This window comes from Gadus macrocephalus, chromosome 22 (genome assembly GCF_031168955.1).
Source record: "Gadus macrocephalus chromosome 22, ASM3116895v1".
In the NCBI taxonomy this organism is placed as follows: domain Eukaryota; kingdom Metazoa; phylum Chordata; class Actinopteri; order Gadiformes; family Gadidae; genus Gadus; species Gadus macrocephalus.
The window spans coordinates 1,651,991-1,675,023 of record NC_082403.1 but is presented as its reverse complement, the minus strand read 5'-3'; the positions used below and the strand labels follow the sequence as shown (position 1 = coordinate 1,675,023).

General features: G+C 45.4%; 1 protein-coding gene across 1 annotated transcript; it reads left to right on the top strand.

The window, feature by feature from the left end:
- Positions 1-677: 677 nt before the first annotated feature.
- Positions 678-18,007, top strand: LOC132451357 (spondin-1-like; the record flags this gene model as incomplete). Its single annotated transcript, XM_060043738.1, has 11 exons — positions 678-850; positions 1,747-1,948; positions 6,218-6,358; positions 6,829-6,904; positions 8,896-9,081; positions 12,403-12,573; positions 14,005-14,172; positions 14,720-14,878; positions 15,263-15,529; positions 15,921-16,460; positions 17,196-18,007. Coding segments are annotated over 10 exons (1,698 nt in total), but the record flags the coding sequence as incomplete, so codon positions are not given.
- Between the last annotated feature and the right edge of the window lie 5,026 nt (positions 18,008-23,033).

Here is a 23,033-nt window from a genome sequence, read left to right as displayed (position 1 = left end):
TCAGTACATAGGTGTTTACATTTTATCATTCTATCCAGGTATGTGCTTTATTTTACTTTGGGGGGGGGGTGTTGTTATTGTTGTTCCTTTGGCAGTGTGTGCGGGTCCTTTGACATCTTGTCTTTTCCATCAGGTGGTTTGAGGGTGGCCATGCGTGCCTGTCTGTCTGCTTCACACACGATGTGTGTCTTTGTATCTCTGTGTGTCTGTCTATACTTCACGGGATGTGGGTGTCCTTGTGACTGTCTCTGTTTGGCAGTGTTGTGTGTTCCTGTCTGCCTCGGTTCCCCACACAGTGTGCCGAGAGAGAAGAGCCCTTGAGGTGTGGGGAGGTCCAGTGTGTGTGTGTGTGTGTGTGTGTGTGTGTGTGTGTGCGTGCACACGTGCGTACGTGCGTGCGTGTGTGCAGGCATGCTTTAAAAAAAGAAAGAAAGATAGTGGTATGTTTGTTTAAGTGGCGATCCTACAGTGAAGCCCTGATTGCTTGGGTTTGGCTGGCCCTGAGTGCGGTCTGTGCAGTAGGATGTTTACAGTCATAGATTACCTCCAGCTGTCGTGTGGGCTTGAGGTATACACAGCATGTCCTGTCTTGTCTCTCTCATCCTTTTCAAAACCTCCAAGGCTCCCCTGAAGCAGGGGCTTTCAGCCCTTGTCCATTTAGCCCATTTTGACCTTTTTATGGTCAGAATGTTGTCCTGCGTCTCTCCGCGTATTGCCCCCACTCTGTGTTAACCTCTCTTTTGTTCTCTCCGTCCCCTTCTTACTCTCTCTCGCTCTCTCTGCAGGCAGATGAAGTACTGACTGTGATTAAAACCAAGGCTCAATGGCCTGCATGGCAGCCTCTCAATCTGTAAGTATTTCCGTTCAATGTCGATGCGAAAGAGTTTGGAAGTGATGCTCTAATAAATTGGTGTTTGATTAAAGCCATGTGTTTACTGAATTAAGAGCTCAGTCTAGGATCAGCTTCATGCGGTTACAGCAGAGTTGCGTTTATTTGTGTACACCTTGCACAAAGAGCTTATAACCAATGCAGGGTTGACAGTGTTGACACAGGAGGGTTATTAACCGCACTATATATCGGGTTAATATGCACGGCCACACCCACACACCTAAACACACACACACACACACACACACACACACACACACACCACACACACACACACACACACACACACACACACACACACACACCTGTTCACATAACCCCTTCAAAAGGTGTTTCATGCTATTTCAGAACTATTATTTCTGATTATAAGTTATACGTGTGCACACGTATACGTATTTGTTGAAGCCTTTCCTCGACTTCAAGTTGTGTATTCTTGGTACCCGTTAATTTTCAGACAGAGAATAAGCACCACAAACTCACAAACACATTACATTCTTGGTCTTACCTACACACATCAAACATTTCGCACTGGCACAAAGCCCTCGTTAAATTTGTTTCACTGATACGGAGAAATATTGCTCAATTACAAACGGCGAGCATATTGCTCCCAGACAATTTACCGCTATAATGAAGCCAATAGCGTTCTTGTTGAAACCCTGTGCAATCAACGCTGGTTAAATGTGGCCGATAAAGAGCATCTGGGCATCGGACGGGGAGTTCAACAGTCCGACAAAAAATTAAATCTGACAACAGTAACGCAGAAACACCCCGCCCACCTCTGTTCTGCCCGTGTATAGCAAACAGGTACTCCTATGGGTTTATGTCCCCGGTACTGAACTCTGGTACCCCCCCTCCAGGCGGGCGCCCCCTTCAGCTGAGTTCTCGGTGGACCGCGTGCGCCACCTGATGTCGTTCCTCACCATGCTGGGCCCGAGCCCCGACTGGAACGTGGGGCTGACCAAGGAGGACCTCTGCACCCCGGAGTGCGGCTGGGTCCAGAGGATGGAGGCGGAGCTGCTGCCCTGGGACGCCGGCACCGACAGCGGGGTCACCTACGAGGTGTGTGGTGTTGACTCTGGGGGGGGGGGGGGGGGGGGGCTCTGGGCTCTGTGTGGGATGAGTCAACGTTTGTGTGGAATGAGGGTTTGTAGATTTAGAAAATGTGCACATTCTGGGACGCCTGCATGCCCCCCCTTTCTCTTTATGCATCTCTTTATGTGTTCGTTTGATCCTGTTGTTGTCTCAGGTTTGATGTGATATGAGTCTATATTATTATGTGTTATTGTTAATTATTATTGAAGAAGTGCATCGGCTTGCCTTTCGCAATTTTTTTTTTATTGATAACAATATTGGCAAATATACTGATCAAAACAGGACGATACAAAAAAAAAGCCTATAGTGGAATTAAACGATGAACATACAAACATGCTGCCTTGAACGTAGCAGTCAGGCTACTGCTTCTTTGTTTTGAAAAAAATGAACGTGTTAAAATTGGTTTGCGTTAACGCCGTTAATAACGCGTTTAACTGACAGCACTAGTTATTATGGTTGGTCATATTATGGGTGGTAGTTGCATCAACAGTAGTATCGACAATTCGTTCTATATTGATGTATAACCCTTCATGGGTTAGCGGTAGGCTTTCAGTGAAACTGTGCTAAGAGGATGCCGAGTTGCTGCAGTTTGCACACAGCGTGCAATACATAACATGCTTAGTATCTTGTTATTTCTGGTACGAAGCAAAATACATAATTTTGTCTGCAGCCCTGAAGCCCTTAATGGTCCTTGAATCTTCTTTATTGATTCTCAGAGTAAAATGTACCCCAGGTATATGAATACAGAGGATAACAAATAAATGGCGAGATGCTTTGTTTCCCAATGGTTCCCTTGTGCCGGAACATGTGCTAAGTGCACTGGAGTGAGCTGCGTGGACTGAACCACATGTGAAAGTCTCCAGCCGTCGACCACTCTCCCAGTCTGGCCTAATAAGTTGTATAAACAGCATGTCATGAGCTACGTGCCGTTTGCAATGCCTCCATTAGAGAAGCGCTTCAGAGTCCAGTCGCCCTGTGTGTGGGACTTTCCGGTGCAGAGAGGAAGCCCCATCCCTATTGAAACTCAATTCTAATTGTCACCTCGTAACAGCAAGTTTTCATTCTTTATTTGTGCTTTTCTGGTGCCTCCTGAGCGAGCAATTTATTACATATTTTAACGGAATCAGCGCCTCATGAATAAATGATTAGAGTAGAGCTTCATGAGAGAGAGCGCAGTAAATGTTCTTACAATCCCAAAAAAAACAACATAAACAAAGCTTGCTTTGGTTCAGTTTATGACCCGCTGTCTAGCAGCACATTACCTTGGTGCTGCTTTAATTAATGCGCTCGTGTGCTATTAAAGCTATACTGTACGATGTGAGAGAGCTAGCATGATTTGAAATTGGCTTCTCTTCGGAGTTCCGTTTAACTCCTCCCCCACCCTTCAGGACTCCCTGCCCCAACCCCTCGACACAGAGCCGTGCACGAGCGCTAATGCTGCTTACGGCTTACTTCAACGGCAACCATTGCGTCACTTTTCAGGCCATTCAACTCCCTCAGCTGTCGCCATCGCTGAAAAGCGAATCCAATATTTATTCTCGTTTTTCCTCGAGCATTCTCCAACTTTTTTTTTGTTGCTGCCTTTTCATTTTCTGTCTTTCTTTTTCTTGCCTTTTTAAAAGGATGAACCGGGGCAAGTAACGGTGGCAGTGGTAACTTCTGTTTTTTTTCTTCCATCGTGTTAACGTTGTGGTCTAGTCCACTGTCATGAACTACTATGACAACAACGCTTTCTTTGCCCTCCGTGAACGCGCTCAGGCCGGCTCAGGCTCGTACACAGAGGGGAGAGAACGCGCAGGCTTGTGATTGGTTCTTTAGATTCGGGTACAATGTCTCCGATTGGTAAGCATTTTAACAGGTTTATAGCAGATACAGAATTCGTTTTTTTTTCCGCTTCTTTTTCATTGCCCATAAGTTATTTATTGCTGTCAGGATGTAAAAAACAATTTCAACAACATATTAAAAAGTGCATATCACTGAAAATCGTACAATATGCCTTTAAGTGTGTATTCAAGAATGGTCTATTCTCACACCGTGCGCAGCAAAGTAACTTATTACGTACCCACCGCATACCACCAACAATAGTGGATTCAATTCCTGCATTCAATCTATAGTACGCACATAGGAGTACAAACAATACACCGCTCAGAGGTTGAATAAGTATACAATTCTACTGGTAAGCTTTGTAAAAGCCATCATGTTTCTGTTCCTTTTTCTTCTTTTTGGGGGAATTTCTGACTGATCATTAAGTTCGAGTTTAAATCTATGCGGAAAAAAGATTTGCACAGAGAAACATTATGAAATCGTTTTCATTATATTATTATTATTGCATAATTCATACCCTATTTTGTGTTGTCTAGAGGTGTATTATTTAGAGGGGTAACCTATCTGAAGCCACATTATTGATTTATTGATTTCCTATTGATTTGTGGGGTGCGGTAGTCCCACCAGGGGGGAAAGGGGGATGCGGTCTCTACAAAGAGAATACTTTATTGTTCCGGCACGACAAACCAGTGTGGTTGGCCTACTTCTGTAATGAGTGACGGTTGTACACTCTGGTTTACGGTCGCGTTCAGCCACAACGAAGGAAGTCATCCGAAACACCGGCTGAGAATGTTGAACAGGGAAAGTCAATCGGCTGATTGGTTAAAGTACAAAGAGAATGGGTAATGTCGGATACTTTTCAGACTTTGTAGTCTTTAGTGGATGTTTTTTTTTTTTTTATCCAGTTGCAGTCTAAAGGAGACGAGCCTTCCCATTCTGTGGACGTCTTAACAAAGCAGTGTTAGATAAATGATCAATGATACATTGTCTTATCAATCTGACAGCTGACCTTATGCCAGACGGTTGATGGATAGAAAGTCTATAATCTGTGTCACATAGCATCTGTCACGTAAACCCAGTCACTCTTCTAACTGATGACCGCATCGGGGGTCATCTGAACCAATGGGTTTATGGTATAATTATATCATAGACGATAGACTTGAGAACAATAATATGTATGTCATATAAATATATATATATATGTATATCTGAAAGCTAAAAAGTTGTATTTCTAGCCTTAAAAATAAACAAAGTGGGTCCAACCCCCTCATCTTCTAGCCTTTACAGCAGTAACTGTATGGATTATTGTATTTATTATACAACTAAAGACAGATACTTTATCATAAGAACAGGTACCAGAAAAACGGTTGTGCAATATAATGGCCAAATGGATTCACCTCTGTATGTCTCTTTGTGCGGTTGGCACGGTTCGCATTTCCTGATTTCCTTATTCTCAGCAGGCACGTTCAAGGCTACTACATGGTGTGTGTGTGTGTGTGTCTCTCAGTAATTGCGTCCTACCGGTGCGTTTTAAATGTGGGTCTTCGCAGCAAGCGAAGGAAAGTGCCACAATAACATGCACGAGAAGTCTTCTCCTAGCCGATATATCGGATGCAGCTTGACTCCTGTGAGCGTTCCTTCGAGGCGGCGGGGCTGAGCTCCGTGGGGCTTCTCTCTTAATTGTGTCGGAGGGCTGTGTTTAGCGCTATACATAATGCCTACCCACTGCTTGGTCTCTGCACTTCTAATGAGCCCCCCCCCTCCATGCGGCACACTGCCCTCTCTGAAGAGAGCCCTTTCCACTTAATGATGGAGGAAAACACTGCAGTTGTCCAAGTTCAACACAAAAATGAGTACACATCCCCCACACACACCCACACACACCCACGCACACACACACTGATTGCAATAACATCGATGAGCCAGGGCGTCCGCCATTGAGTCCTCATGATTGCAAACACTGATTCCCGAAAATAAATACGACCAAAATCATCCGCCCAATTAGTACATGCTCACGTGCACTCCACTCTATTTACCGCTTTCTTTTTCCCGTTCAACCTTTCAACTTCAGCGGGAGTGTTGATTACCACTTGTTGCTATTTGCATTCCTGATCAGATGAGGAGTGGAAATGTTCTTAAAGACGACGACGACGACGCTCGAGAGAGAGAGAGAGAGAGAGAGAGAGAGAGAGAGAGAGAGAGAGAGAGAGAGAGAGAGAGAGAGAGAGAGAGAGAGAGAGAGAGAGAGAGAGAGAGAGAGAGAGAGAGAGAGAGAGAGAGAGAGAGAGAGAGAGAGAGAGAGAGAGAGAGAGAGAGAGAGAGAGGCATCACGACCGATCGTTACAGGACCTCGGCTTATATCATCATGCTAAGCCGTGCCAACCTGTCCGTCTGTTTGTTTGTTTGTATCAGTCTCCCAACAAGCCCACGGTCCCCCAGGACAGGATCCGGCCCCTGAGCCGACTGGACCACCCCCAGAGCCCCTTCTACGACCCCCTGGGGGGAGCAATGCCGTCGCTAGCCAGGGTGGTGGTGGAACGGATCGCTAGGAAGGTGTGTGTGTGTGTGTGTGTGTGTGTGCGCCAGTGAATATTTCGATAAATTATTGCTTTAAATTAATAATTTGTTTATATTCACTTTATAATATTAATAACAAAACGTTATTTCTGTAGCACCTTTCATACACAGAATGCTGCTCAAAGTGATTTGCATTTTAAAAGCATTTAACAAAATACTTAAGGAAAAATTAAAAGGAAAAATTAAGAAAAAAGGAAGAATTACCCAACCCGTCCTCCGTTGCTAAACGCTCTCATGTAGAGGTATGTGTTTAGATATTTTTTAAAGATATCCAGTGAGCTTGCCTGCTTGATGTACAAAGGTATTCCATAGCTTTGGTGGTTAATGGATAAAGGTTCTCCACTTTGCTTGAAGGATTGTCATCATATGATGTGCATCCATGTAAACAATTTGAGCTTGTGTGTGTGTTTGTGTACGTGTGTGTGTCTGTGTGTGTGTGTTCCCAGGGAGAGCAGTGTAATACCGTGCCAGACTTGGTGGATGACATCGTAGCCGACATTGGACAGCAGGAGCAGGAGAAAGGTGTGACACACACACACACACACACACACACACACACACACACACACACACACACACACACACACACACACACACACACACACACACACACACACACACACACACACACACACACACACACACACACACAGAGAGAAACAAGATGTATGACAGTTTGATCGCACCTACTAATTGTGAAACATTCGTGCTGGACTGATGTGTGTGTGTGTGTGTGTGTGTGTGTGTACGTATGATTGTGGGCATGGTGTAGCCGTTCATCAACGTTTTGTCAGTGTTCGCAAAACTTTCCACCCTCTCTGGTAATTCGTCTTAATCTCTGGGGCACTGGGCAGATCACTGTTGACACCCAACACAACTATGTGCACCACCGTGTCCTGCCAGTTACCCAGCGGTCGTCGTCGGTAACGGGACGGATACACACGGGGAGAGAGGGGAGCCCAAATGCTTGAGTCCATTCTGAATCGTATGCTGACTCATTTAGCTACTTAGGGTGCCCTCACACTAGGCCATCTGGCCGTGGCCGTTTTCACACCTGACCGTGCTCAAATCTGCCAGTGTGAGTGTGGCCAGTCTGGCCAGGCCAGGCCAACTTGGCCACTTGGGAGAGGTGTGCTGCTACGGTCCGGGCCGCCACGGTACAGATGCTAATGAGCCGACACGCGCACACGCACGGCTACGCAACCTGAGCTGGATGACGTACAGTCCATGCGACGACCACGGACATAATAAAGTCGATGAGCCTTCTTTCTCATTAAACGGTAAACATGGCGTCAAGCGATGTTTAAGCTTGTTTGCGTACTCAAAAAAATCAGCAGTGAGAGTGGGCTCTATCTGAGAACGGCTCCAAATAAGCAACAGACTCAGCAAAGTGTGAACTGTGTCCTCTGTGTTGTTGTCCATTGTTGTTAAAACTCTGACTGGCGGCAGACTTTATTATGGTCCATGCAGCGGACGCTTGGTGATGACGTGTTACTTACGACGTGATGACGTATGTACAAGAGCCTACCGTGGCCAGGCTACAGTTGCGACGGCCAACGGCCACGGCCAGATAGCCTAGTGTGAGTGCACCCTTATTCTTGCTTGCTAGGACCTAACAACGCTGATCTGGGGATCTGGGAAGTATTATCTTGGTCTGGGAAAAAAAACTGAATTGCAAAGATAGCTCTTTGTTTCCTCATCTCCTGTGTCACCACTTTCTCATCTGGCTTCTCTCTCTTGCTGTTGGTCTCTCTCTCTCTCTCTCTCTCTCTCTCTCTCTCTCTCTCTCTCTCTCTCTCTCTCTCTCTCTCTCTCTCTCTCTCTCTCTCTCTCTCTCTCTCTCTCTCTCTCTCTCTCATATATATGCTTATGCCTGAGCAGATGTTTGTGAGGCGTCTTCCATGGACTGGGTTCGATATCAAAATCTCCAGGAGTCTTATTGATATCGCGACTGGGTGATTTTGAAAGGGATATTATGTTTGATACAACAAAGTCATGTTTTGAGGGATGGACCCAGCTGGCCCTGAGAGAGTGTTTGAAAGGCGGCCCGGCCAGACAGAACCTGGGCAGTGGACCGGGTAGCGCCCTGAGGCCGGTGGCCATCCAGCACAGAAAACCATGGCCTCGCTGTCCTTCATCTGCGCTCTCTTCTCTCTCCTCTCCTCTTTCATCCTTCTCGCATCTCAGCTTCCTTCTGTCCCCTCTTCCCTCCTTGTCTCTAAAGGCTTATCCTCCTCCTTCTCTCCTCTCTCCTCCTCCCCTCTTCCCCTTCTGATTTCTCCTTCTCACTTCCTCTAGTCTCCTCCTTCTCTCTTCTCTCCTCCTTCTCTCTTCCCCTTCTGATTTCTCCTCCTCACTTCCTCTTGTCTCCTCCTTCCCTCTCCTTATTCCCCTCCTCCCCCCTCCTCCCCTCACCTGCTCCTGCTCTCTTCCCCTCGTTCCCCCCTGCCCACCCCCTCTGACCAACCCCGACCCTGACCCGACCCCGACCCTGACCTCCCTCTCGCCCCCAGAGGACGACGCCCCCGAGACCTGCGTCTACTCGGCCTGGTCGCCCTGGTCGGCCTGCAGCAGCGCCACCTGCGACAAGGGCCGCAGGATGAGGCAGAGGATGCTGAAGGCCCAGCTGGACCCCACCGTGGCCTGTCCCCGCACGCAGGACTTCCAGCCCTGCATGGCGCCCGGCTGCAGCCTGGAGGGTGAGGAACGGCGCCATCTAGTGGCGGTTTGTAGTAGTACACAGCACACGCACGCACATGGAAGTAGTAGTAGACCCATGCAAGCGATTTGTGTTGTGTTGCGTGAAGCCTCGTTTAACGGGATGGTAAAGTGGATTTAAAAAGGGTTAAATAACCACGACAGATCGCAGAGGGATGGACCAGGACAGTGTACATGATGTACATGAATATACATCTCAAAATCCCCTATTAAACAGAGTTGTAGTAGGATTGGAGGGACGTGGCCTTTATCCCCAGCCCTCGGCCCCAACACTGTTTTGTGTGGTTTCCTAGCTTTGCCGTCCCCATAATCTAAGTGCTAACCATTAAATAGACTCCGCTCACTAATTTGGTTTGAAGGTCACAATAGACGACATACAATACAGTTTTAATACAAGAATACACTTTAGGAGTGATGCGTGATTGCAATGGATTGACGGGAACATGATTTTCTGATGCCTGAATCAAACATTGGAACATAATCTTGGCAACATAATTAGAAGTTAATTATGGATTTCCATTATTCCTCACATAAATGAGCTGATTCTGATGCCCGCCGCCGGGATGGGATGGTTGCAGACACATAGATCCATCCCCCAGGAGACGTAGCATAAAGCTAATGAGTCGGCTGATCCTTTGAACACTGACGAGGTCAGGTACGTGAAGAATTAAATCAAGGCATAGAGTCGTGATCAGAATAACAGTGGGCACTACATTATGGCTACGACATGATAATGAGGTAAAGTAAGCATACTGATGAATGAATGGTTGATACATCAGGAAGACAGATGGTGGGAGGGGGGGGTGGGGGGGGGGGGGGGTGGAGAGACTTGTATCACCAGGAGTGTTTTGGTCAACCCTCCCATGACAGCCAAGTTCTCGTCTCTCTGACAAGGCAGTACATGCCCTCTCCTGTGAACAAAGACTAGCTTCCAGCATTGCTCCCCCTTCCGGTGTGTGTGTGTGTGTGTGTGTGTGTGTGTGTGTGTGTGTGTGTGTGTGTGTGTGTGTGTGTGTGTGTGTGTGTGTGTGTGTGTGTGTGTGTGTGTGTGTTTTGTGTGTTTTGTGTCCACTTTATCAGTAGACAAATAATGAAGTCGACGGTGCGTCATCCGAACACGTCGGGCTGGCAGTTATCCACGCCAGCGGTTTTCTTTTCCCTCTAACTTTGCTGACAGCCTCTTTGTCGGACTGGTCTGTGTCTCCCTTCCCGCTCCTCTCTTCTTCGACTTTAATTGACTGCTCTCTCTCTCTGTCGCTCTAACTCTCGCTTTCTCTGTCTGTCTCTCTGTCTCTGTCTCTCGCTCTCTTTGTCTCTTGCTCTAACCCTCTCGCTCTAATTCTCTCTTACTGTCTCCACCCTCTAGGTCTCTGTCTCTCTCTCTCTCTCTCTCTCTCCCTCTAACTCCCCCTCTCTCTCTCTCTCTCGCTCTCTCTCTCTCTCTCTCTCTCTCTCTCTCTCTCTCTCTCTCTGTCTCTGTCTCTCTCTCTTTCTCTCTTTCTCTCTTTCTCTCTGTCTCTCTCTCCCTCTCACTCTCCCTCTCTCTCTCTCTCTCTCTGCCTGTGTATCTCTCTCTGTCTCCACTCTCCCTCCCTCTCCCACCTCTCACTTTTCCTCGGTTGTTCCAATTTGTATCAGCGGAAAGTCGGATTACAAATCCTGCGTCAACAGACTTCACTTTGGATCGAGGCTCGGTCCACCAAAAATGACCACAAAGGTCTACGTTGTGTTTACGTCCAATCTCTGTCAACACCCAGAGACTAACCCTAACCCTAAGCCAGAGACTAACCCTAACCCAACGCCCAGAGACTTCCCCATTCTCTATTTCCATTGCGTGGATTTGACAATGTTCAGGACTGCCACTCTGAGTCTCCACTGCAGAGTAGACACACACACACACACACACACACACACACACACACACACACACACACACACACACACACACACACACACACACACACACACACACACACACACACACACACACACACACACACCACCGATTGACAAACAAACCTTCACCCTCACACATACACATGAGCACACAAACAGGCACACACACAAATTGCTCAACAAACAAACAATCAACCACACAAACACACAAACAAACACACCACAGTTTGACAATCAAACAAACCCTCAACCAAACACACACATACATACACATGCGCACGCACGTGCACAAAGAAACAGACACCCACACAAATTACCAAACAAACAAACAAACAATCAACTACACACACACACACACACACACACACACACACACACACACACACAGGACGCCGCTGCTCATGGGATGGAGGCGCAGACGTTAGCGTTGGTGGTTTTTATGTTCCTGAGCGTGTTTACTTTACGTTCACTCTCAGGGTAATGCTGGAGCTCTGGGGGGCTGAGTCCTGTACCTTACAGCGATTGATACCACACTTTGTCACTCTAAAGCCCTCATTTGGTCCTCATAACTAATGAAGTAATCACCTAGTGCTGCCCTGTTGGCCTCCGGTCAGCTGGGCCGCTAGGGCTTTCAATTTGTCCTGCCGAAGTCGATGGGGGGAGGGGGGGGAGGGGGGGAGGGGGAGGTTATGGAAATGAAAGAATCCATACCATAATATCTCACTTTCTCCTTCGCTGCATCCCCTTTGATGAGCTTACCTCTCCCCCCCCCGCCCCGGAGCAGCAGGTATTAAAGGGCTGATGCATTCTGGGTAGGAGGCTGGGGTCCATTGAAGTAAATAATAGATTCGTTTATTGATTATTTTTATGAAGGGACAATATATCATTGAAACTTAATCAATAAAGAAACAATTATTAATGATGATCGCCCTCCTCGTTCCAGAACAGCCCATTGTTATCATGCATCATATATATATATATATATGATGTATATATATATATATATATATATATATATATATATATATAATATGGATCTGATTCTAGAGATTAATATTATGAAAGAATTCTGAGTCCAGGTCAATCTGGTGAGGAGAAATAAGCCTAATTCATGATTTTTTTTTTCGATAGCGCAATACTTTGGGTGCAGTACCACAATGGGTAGTGGGGGTCATTGGTAACCATACCTGAAAATGTCACGAGTTTTCGACTTACGGTATAGGCTGCAGAATGGCTTTTACAGAATTTGAGGGGGGAAAAAACGTTACAGAAATAACAGAAACTTCGCTGCTCGGACCCCTAATAATAATAATAATAATAATAATAATAATAATATACAATCAGCATGGGAAACAGGGAACCCGTCCTCACACTCTCACTGTGCCGCCCCCCCCCCCGCCGCTCAGAGCCGTCCGCCTGTATGATGTCGGAGTGGATCGGCTGGTCGGCCTGCAGCACCTCCTGCGGGATGGGCATGCGGTCGCGGGAGCGCTACGTCCAGCAGTACCCGGAGGACGGCGCCCTCTGCCAGCTGCACACCGAGGAGACGGAGAAGTGCCAGGTCAACGCCGAGTGCTGTGAGTCCCCCTGGTGGTGGAACTGTGTGTGTGTGTGTGTGTGTGTGTGTGTGTGTGTGTGTGTGTGTGTGTGTGTGTGTGTGTGTGTGTGTGTGTGTGTGTGTGTGTGTGTGTGTGTGTGTGTGTGTGTGTGTGAGAGAGTCCCCCTGGTTGTGGAACAGTGTGTGTTTGTGTCCCCCTGGTGGTGTTACAGTGTGTGTGTGTTAGGGATCGACCGATACCGATTTTTTAGGGCCGATACGATACCGATATTTTTTCATCAGCCTTAGCCGATACGGCGATACGCCGATACCGATTTTCTTGAGCCGATTTTATTTTATTTATTTTTTAAAGGAACATTTATTGAACTTCAATATAAAAAACAATATTTAACAAATAGTAAAAACAGGTGAAGTAGAACAAGTAAGAACAAGTAGATGAACAATATTTAACAAATATTAAAAACAGGTGAGGTAGAACAAGTAAAAAAATTAAAATAAATGTAAAAAAAATCGGCGAAAATCAGCCGCGTATCGGCCGATACCGATAGAAGTAAAAACCGCGAATATCGGCCGATAATATCGGCCGACCGATATATCGGTCGATCCCTAGTGTGTGTGTGTGTGAGTCCCCTGGTGTTGAAACAGTGTGTGTGTGTGTGTGAGTCCCCTGGTGTTGAAACAGTGTGTGTGTGTGTGTGTGTGTGTGTGTGAGAGTCCCCATTGTGGTATTACAGTGTGTGTGTGTGTGTCCCCCTGGTGGTGTTGCAGTGTGTGTGTGTGTGTGTGTGTGTGTGTGTGTGTGTGTGTGTGTGTGTGTGTGTGAGTCTGCCTGGTGTTGGGACAGACAGCCTCCCAGATGTAGTAGTTGCCAAGTTAAGGGTTAGGGTTAGTTAAGTTAGTTAAGGTTTACTATCGAAGGACAGATACAGCTGCTATCTCTGTTGTAATTATGCAAAATCTTGTTTTATTGGCTTTAAATAACTAATTTGTGATTAAATGCAATGGTTTTATAGATTTATTTCTCTGCCACGCATACGATATCTTAAATAGAGCCATTCAAATTAAATTATCTAGGAACTGTATAAAGCGGTCCATGTTTCCTTTATTACCCTGCCCTATACTGATTCTGAGGAGCCTGAGCGAAGAGGAAGGGAAAATAAGGAAATGCTGCCATCTGCTGGTCAGATGTAGGCAGCTCGCATTCATCAAGACCCAATAGCCGGGGTGTTATGGAGCTGAGGTGCACTTTGGGAGTTTTTCCGACACTTGCAATGCTGCAAGGTGAATGCAAAGTATCTACAGTCATGCAATACTGTAGTGGACACGTTTATGTTGTATTATATTATGTGTATATTTCTCAGTAGCGGCACAGATAATAAGCCATTGGGCCAGATGGGGTTGGTTCTGATTATGATGTGTGCCTGTGTGTTTGCGTGTGCTTGTGGTTCAGCTCCCAGCAGCTGCATTGTGACCGAGTGGGGCGAGTGGGACCCCTGCAGCGCCACCTGTGGGCTGGGAATGAGAAGGCGCGAGCGCATGGTGAAGATGCCGCCTCTGGACGGATCCATGTGCAAAGTGGAGGTGCTCGAGGTGGACAAGTGCATGATGCCAGACTGCGGTGAGAAGGAATCCTAGCAGAAGCTATTTCTATTGCTTATATTAGCCCTGATGGAGACATTTGAAATGGACCGTAGTTCTCACTGTGGGAGGTACCTAGATTCCTAGAGTGCTGTAACATATTAGTTTGTTTGTGTGTGTGTGTGTGTGTGTTTGTTTGTCTGCATGTGTGTGTTTGTCTGTGTGTGTGTGTGCGTGTGTCTGTGTGCGTTTGTATGTCTGTGTGCGCGTATGTGTGCGTTTGTATGTGTGTGTGTATGTGTTGCGTGTGTGTGTGTTTGTATGTCTGTGTCTGTGTGTGTGCGTGTGTCCGTTTGTATGTCTGCATGTGTGTCTGTATTGCGTGTGTGTGTGTTTGTGTGTGCGTTTGTATTTCTGCATGTGTGTGTGTCTGTATGTCTGTGTCAGTGTGTGTGTGTGTGTGTGTGTGTGTGTTTGCGTTTGTATGTCTGCATGTGTGTGTGTCTATGTTGCGTGTGTGTGTGTGTCTGTGTGCGTGTGTGTGTGTGTGTGTCTGTGTGCGTGTGTGTGTGTGTGTGTGAGCGCAGACGCGGCGCCCTGCATGCTGTCCCCGTGGTCGGACTGGGGGGTCTGCAGCGTGTCGTGCGGCGTGGGGATGCGGACGCGCCAGCGGATGCTGAAGTCGGAGCCGGCGTCCTGCTCAGAGGAGCTGGAGCAGATCGACAAGTGCATGCTGCCCGAGTGCCGTAAGACACACAGCCCTCCTCTGTAACGTTACAAACATCTGTCTCCAAAGGTCTAAACGGACACAGCTGACATCACCGTATACCTTTACTTAACAATAACCTAATGCATACACTTAACCATCACTTACCCCAATAGCTACACTAAACCACTGCTAACCTAATACCGACACTTAACAACCTATAACCTAATACCTACACTTAGCCACCTATAACCCATTACCTATCTTTAACCACCAGTAACCTAATACCTACACTTAGCCACCTATAACCCATTACCTATCTTTAACCACCAGTAACCAAGCCCTACCGCTTTGTAAATGAAATGCATTGTGGTCATTATTGTAACGTCTGATGCTCTTTGCGCCGTCTCCCTGTGGTGGGCAGCTGTGGACTGCATGGTGTCTGAGTGGTCCGAGTGGTCCGAGTGCAACAAGTCGTGCGGTAAGGGCCACACCCTCCGCAGCCGCATGGTGAAGCTGGAGCCGGGCCCCGGCGGCAGCGCCTGCCCCGAGACCGTGCAGAGGAAGAAGTGCAAGGTCCGCAAGTGCCGAGCGAGGACGAAAGAGGAGAGAGGTGGAGGAGGAGGAGGAGGGGGGAAGAGGAGGCGAAGGGGCAAGCAGGGGAGAGACGCAGCAGTGGAGGAACAACCAGGTTAATGGTGGCACACACACACACACACGCACACAGGCACGCACACACACACACACACACACACACACACACACACACACACACACACACACACACAGTTCCTGTCCAAAGAAAACGTGCGCAGTTCGGTACAGTTGAAATAATGTAAGGCAGAGAAAACTTTTAACTTGTTACTTAAATATAACTTATCTTTGCACTTTATAGGCCTATTTGTTCAATTCGTTTAGCCTTTATATTTCATTTAAAACACAAAGATTGTGGCACAAAATCTCAACGTCTGCTTATTTTTCCTCCCTGGTTCCTGGATTCGACTACCCAGCTGTCTGGGGATACTTGGACCGCTAAGGTTTTTCTCCTACCCCCCTCAAACACCAATGGTTTATTCCAACAGGGTGCCGGATGCAGCCGTGGACCGGCTGGACGGGCTGTACCAAGCCCTGCAGCGGGGGTATCCAGGAGCGCTTCATGCTGGTGAAGAAGAAAGCCAAGGTTGCCAGCTGTAAGGATCGGAAGGAGATCCGCGGCTGTAACGTGCATCCCTGCTAACAAGCCCCTCCTGAGCTCAAGGCTTGAAGGGAGGTGAGGGAGGGTATACACACGCAGTAGACATGTGAGTTTTCGAAATGTGTTGCTTAAAAGATTGCCGACCAGACAATACACATCCGTTAAAGTTGACTCGATGCCAAGGCTGAGCTGCCGAAACACGCATTTTAGATTCACTTTTACAAGTTTTTACAGACGTTTTCAGGTCAAAGAGACATTCACAAAGTATTTTAGTATTATAACCACGTGCTGAGTCTGCAGATGGTTTTAAGGGGTTATGGAGAAGTGTTAGGCTAGCTAGTTGGCACACAGGTTAGTCCAACCCTTTTGCAGTCCCTCCCATAAGGTCCTCGATGATTCCCGACAGACGTGGGAGGAATCTCTATGCGTGAAAACTAGAGCTGTCAGTTAAACACGTTATTAACGCCGTTAACGCAAACCAATTTTAACGGCGTTAAAAAATTTATCGCGCGATTAACGCAATTATTTTTTTTTGGCTCAAAACAAAGAAGCAGTAGCCTGACTGCTATGTTCAAATGCCATTTGTTCAAAGCAGTCGTTTAATTGCAGCCACCAGCCGCCAGCAGGCTCTTCTTTTGTATCCTGTCCTGTTTTGATCAGTATATGCCAATGTTGTTATCAATAAAAAATCATTTGCACAAGGCAAGCCGATGCACTTCACCATGTTGATAAGAGAATTAAAATGAGAAGAATTATGGGACAAAAAAATCAAGGGATATTTAGCATAGAAAAATAATTTGCGATTAATCGTGAGTTAACTATGACATTAATGTGATTAATCACGATTAAATATTTTAATCGCTTGACAGCTCTAGTGAAAACATATGTTGCCAGGCCCCTTCTTTAGCCTGTGATGCAAAATGACCCTAACTCTAAAAGTGTGCTTTTTCCTTTCAATATCAAGTAAGACAAGACACAATAGCTTTCCTTGTGTGCTGTTTTGGGTTTATGGACCTTTGCATGGCGATGTATTGTCAATGGCAATGTATTGTATTGTCACGGCAATGTATTGTCAATGGAAACGGCTCTTTCTTAGCTACAAGTCTATAAAAATGTCCTTGAAAAATATACTTGATACCGATCTGTGAATGGATTTGAAGAGAAATCAGGATGTTGCAATGCCATAAGGGGGTAAAATACTTTGTGAATACGGCCCTTGGAGATAAATAAACACAACGTACAAAGATAGATTCAGCTGACCAAACGACACGCATGAGTGATTGCTCACATATTTTATAACTGTAATGAATTAGCCTTTATAAACTGTGCTGTTGTCCTTGACGGTCGTGTAAGAAGATGTAGCACTAACCCGCGGTAGCTCTATGTCAGAGTAGCTCGTTACAGCTCGTGTACAGCTGATTCTTTTCTGTTCTTTAACAAACAACGCGTTGACACACGCTTATATCAAGCATTCTCTTTCACAAATGTCGCTGTGTACAAAGAAAACATGTTAGTTTAGTTGTATTGGTGTCAATGAAATGATCTTTCAAATGTTACAAGAATTTGGGGACGGATTGCTGCAGGCGTTTGTTGAACGTCATCATGTACCGACCATTGTTGCTTCATTCAGTATACAGTGTTTTGTAGCAAGCACATTGATTGTGATGAAATGAAAGCTGTGAGATTTGTTTTAGGTATGAATGAACGTACTTAATTTGGATATACTGCAGAAGCCCATTAAGAGGGGGTGCCATCATTTCAATGAAAAAAAATATATATATCCAGAAGGATAGATTTTTTCCCAACATTACAGCCCATTAGTTTAATTCACTTGGTAAATCTCACTTTGTTGATTGTTATGCTTTCTCCCAGGTAGGTTTCTTTGCAATTTGATCATGTGACTATTTTGTAATAAAGCATATTTACAATTAAAATATAAATGAGAAAATAAAAAGATTAAAAACCCTAAATGGATCTTGTTCTACGAGTGGACTACTTGGGAATCCATTGGTTTGACGTATGTCTGTGGTGTATTTACTGCTCATGTCCACAATATATATAATATAATTATTAAAAAAACATCTGCCATCGACCCGCCCCTGGGTGGATGGCATAAAGTGGCAGTTCACCTGCTCAACTAAATAACACTGTATAATATTAAATATGTATGTAATGTTCTTAATCGCTGTGTGTTTCTCAGAAATATATATATCTATATCACTAGATAACGATATAGATCTCATCTCATCATCTCATCTTCGTCCGCTTATCCGGGGTTGGGTCGCGGGGGGAGCAGCTCAAGCAGGGGGCCCCAGACTTCCCTTTCCCGGGCCACATTGACCAGCTCTGACGGGGGGATCCCGAGGCGTTCCCAGGCCAGTGTTGAGATATAATCTCTCCACCTAGTCCTGGGTCTTCCCCAAGGTCTCCTCCCCACTGGACGTGCCTGAAACACCTCCCAAGGAAGGCGCCCAGTGGGCATCCTTACCAGATGCCCGAACCACCTCAGCTGACTCCTTTCTAAGTAAAGGAGCAGCGGCTCTAATCCAAGTTCCTCACGGATGGCTGAGCTTCTCACCCTATCCCTAAGGGAGACGCCAGGCGCCACCGCCACAAAGCACCACCGCCCGGCAGCGGGCAGCACGCGGTTCAGTCTACTTCAGATTGATGTGGAGGTGGAAGAACCAGAGGGTTGCTATGACAACTAAGGCCGCTGAAGGCTCAGACTGCACCCACACACACAGGGCACGGCCGTATCAAGTTACCTTGAGGGTTGAGGATAGGCTGGATTAGTTGATCGAGTCGTTTATTTTTAAACTGAGTTAGAATAAAACAAGGCTTCTAGGCTTGTAAATATCGGCAATGGTGAGAAGTGTCACTGGATTAGGTCTTAATTTGATTTGAGAACTAAGCTCATCCAATGAAAATAAATGTTGACGACGAATTGTTGTAATCTAGGGTGAATCAATCTGCCATCCACTGACTCAAACCTAAGGGTAGCAGTCACTTAGAAATGCTGCTTCACTACCTCCCAATTTCCATGCTTCAAAGGATTTAAACATTAGAAATCAAATACTAGAACTTCTTTAGTAATACCCAAGCCGAGATAAATCCTCATCATTCATCCCATCCAAACAGCCCATAATAAACACGCAGCTATAAGCCGGAGAGGCCCAAAGGCTTTAAAGAAAGCCATAATCAGACCACTGCTCAAAAAACACACCCTTGACCCAGAAGTCCTATCACACTACAGGCCCATCTCCAATCTCCCCTTCATATCCAAAGTACTATAGAAAGCAGTTGCCACCCACCTTCAAAACCACCTTAAACGAAACAACCTCTACGAGAAATTCCTGTCCGGTTTCCGCCCCAACCACACCACAGAAACTGCACTCTTAAGAGTTACAAACGACCTCCTGATGTGATCCTCCCTCCTCATCCTCCTGGACCTATCTGCTGCATTTGACACAGTCACCATGACATTCTTCTAAACCACCACCACCTCACCACTGGACTCACTGTCACTCCCCTCAGTTGGTTCCAGTCATACCACACTAACCGGACAGATGCAACTCCCTGGGTCCCTCCAAATCAAACCCACACACAGTCACTTGCGGTGTCCCCCAGGGGTCAGACCTTGGCCCAATCCTCTTCATCCTCTACCTCATCCCCCTCGGTCAGGTCATCAGCCGCCATGGATTTTCATTCCACTGCTATGCCGACGACACAGAGTCAATGCCACAGCTGCCACCCCACCCCACCGTCATCATCAACATCACAGTGAGTCATCCCCGTCAAAACGCACCACGTGTCTGGAGGAGATGGTCGGCACCTCTCACCAGACCATATCATCACCCATAACCAGCAGCACCTTTTCTGGCTCCAATATCCCTCTCTCATCAGCAGTCACAAATCTAAAATTGTCCCCCCATCTCACTTTTAAATCCCATATCAACCACCTCTGCAAGACCAACTTCTATCACCTCTTCAACATTTCCAAACTCAACAGGCCCATTCTGTCCCCCAGATAGGATCCTGATGAGAGTGCGCAAACATGAGCACATTGCCCCCAACACAAAAAAACAGAAGGCAGTTCTTTTTTATTGTGCACGTCTCAGGTTGTACCACCTAGTGTCCTACAGTCTCTCCCCTGAGATAGCTGCAACAGCCTGAACTGTGTAGTCTAAGATGTAAACAGTAAACAATAAGTACCCCACGTCATCTCAAGACTCCATCCGTAACTTGCAAACAAAAAGAGACAATCAGTTATAAAACTGAAAATGCAGCATGCCTTATTTATTGAAGTGCAAAGTATATATAATAATAACAAAACAGCAACTTCCCCCACAAAAGATAAAATAAATATTAATTATTGCAACAGGCATGCCCTTGCCAACTGGCAAATTTGGTAACTCCAGAATCAAGGCTTGCTGTGGTGAACATAAACTTTCCCATAGTCCATATTTCTGATGGGTAAAGTCAAATAACATAACATTTTTAACCCCTCCACCCTCCCACATGTCACTAAACATTCCCGTCAACGTGACCAATCCCCACCATATCCCAGCCTTTTGCCTGCTCCTTTGCATTTTTTTTTATATATTATAATTAATATTTTTATTATATTTTTATTTTATTTTATTTTACATTATTTTAGGCTACGTTTTAGGAGTAGCCTATGTCAGTCTGCACAAATCCCCCCCACTTTCTCTCACACATTTTAAGTGCCCTGCCTGCTCAAACATTTCCTGGACTGTCTCTCTCAAACTAAGAACATAATGGCCCACATTAGGCTCAGACGCACGTGATACACCATTACCAATGTGTTATAATAAAACGCATCCGAATGTCCGCTGGCCATGCCACTGAGGCTATAGTAGGCTAACGAGGCTCTTAGCGTCCTACGAGTACCATGGAGCACTCGTTAGCTACGAGCGTTTTCAAGACGTTCGTTACCAAAGATGCTTTCGGGAAACGGTGTGAAAACTGTACGATGCTCGTATGACCCACTCTGCGATCCACTTAGGCTAAAGATGCTTTCGGAAAACGGGGCCCCGGACTGCCGCCACTGTTTACATTTTGCTCATTCCGTTTTATTCTATTTTATTTTAACTTAAAGTTAAGTTTATTATTCCATCTTGTTGCTGCTCTTCTTTTTTTCTTGTAAATTGTATATTCTATATTGTTGCAGCTTTTTTTCTATTTTATTTGTATATTGTATATTACATATTTTTTATATTTCGTTCTTGGCATTCAGTCTGTGGAAAACAAAGAAAGAATTTCATTGTATGACTGAGAACATGTTTCTTATTGTGCATATGACAAAAAACACTGAATTTAATCTAGCGGTGCTACTAAACGATTGTAGTAAGGCATGTTCGCCACAAGGGAGCACTGCACACCAAGCCAGGCAGTCGGTGAAGTTGGAATACGCGCTCTTGGATAACTAATTTTCTTCTTCGCTTAGCAACATAAACGCCCCCTGTAATCAAGACAATTCATGGTAGCCTACTCTTAAAAATAAAAATACAATGTAGGCCACCCTGACGATATAGGGTCTAGGTATAAGGGAAAAGGCTTACAATAACAGTAGGCCAAGCAAATAGGCGTTTACATGATTAACATGCATACATATCGAAACGTTTGCATTTCAATGAACATTTAATTAATATAGCCTACGTTTGTCAGCCAAATAGTGCTTACTGTTCAATCCGATAGTTATTAATCGAAACGAACAGTTACTCGGATGGTTTAGAATATGTTTTTAAAGAGAAATCTGGAACGATCTCACCGGGAGATAAAATCAGACGCGCGTCTGCCTAGCCACCCCAACGTTCTGCAGGCCTACGCGTTAACCAAGCAGTTAACCAAGCAGGATCGCTCCCGCGATCAAATACAATTCAAGGAAGTATTTGCTTCAACAAACGATAGCGCGTGCGCGATATAATACAACTTTTTGGAATCGTCGGGAGTGTCCATCATGAGCTGTGATAGGCACACTTTCTTTATTCAAAGCTGGCGACTCCAGTTCACCCATAAAGCACCTGTCGCCAAGGTAAAATTCCTCCCGTTATCCATAGCTCACTTCCATTTATTGACTTTTTGAATTATTTACCTCATTCTCTTTTTCTTATTTTAAGAAAATTAACTAAACACATATCACAGAATTCACATTTATATTACAGATTATCAATGTGGCTCTAATTTGATACTGCATATCGGATAATGAGCCAATTGCCTTTCATTGTCATAAAATAAAGCAGGTTGACAGACAGTGATGCTAGTATGTTATTATGGGCTCCGGTCGAGCCCCCACACTGCCACCATACAAATAAATATAGCCTACTGTACATAAATGTACTAGTCAAATCCAATTCTAACCAATAGGCCATTAAATGACAAAATCAGTCAATTCACGTTCACAAGATAAATGTTAATCATAGGGTTAGGGTAGCACATTCAGACCTAAAAAATGTAAAACATGTTTTCTTTAGGTCTTTGCCATGTAGCTTTCTGGGGTATCTACATGTGAAAAGGTAGCCCTCCTTTTCCCGAACATGAGCACCTGGAAGTTAATCATTGCCTGATTGGGATGCAGGAACATGACTGGTTGTAAAGGGGGGGAACGTTATTTTTCTATGTTCAATTATCATGCTATTTTGCATTTGTGCAACAGTGAACTTTATGATCAAGATGCAAACTGTTAAGTTATGCAATGAAGTGTCTGGTTGATTATGATTTCGTTATAAAATATAAATGTATTGTGGTACTTGGGTCGGTGAACCCCCATGGCAGTTGGTATCTACCATTTTGTGTAATTGGTTGGCTTTATTTAAGCCCGGTATTTCAGGTTGGTGGAGGCATAGAGAGACGGCTTGCTGTGAGGCTGGTACATGTTCAGATGAATGGAACTTTGCTTGTTTGTTTTGTTTATCAAAGTATTTTGTTTGTTGTGGCCATTTCACTTTTCAAGCATGGAAAATAAAAAAAAAAGTTTTTT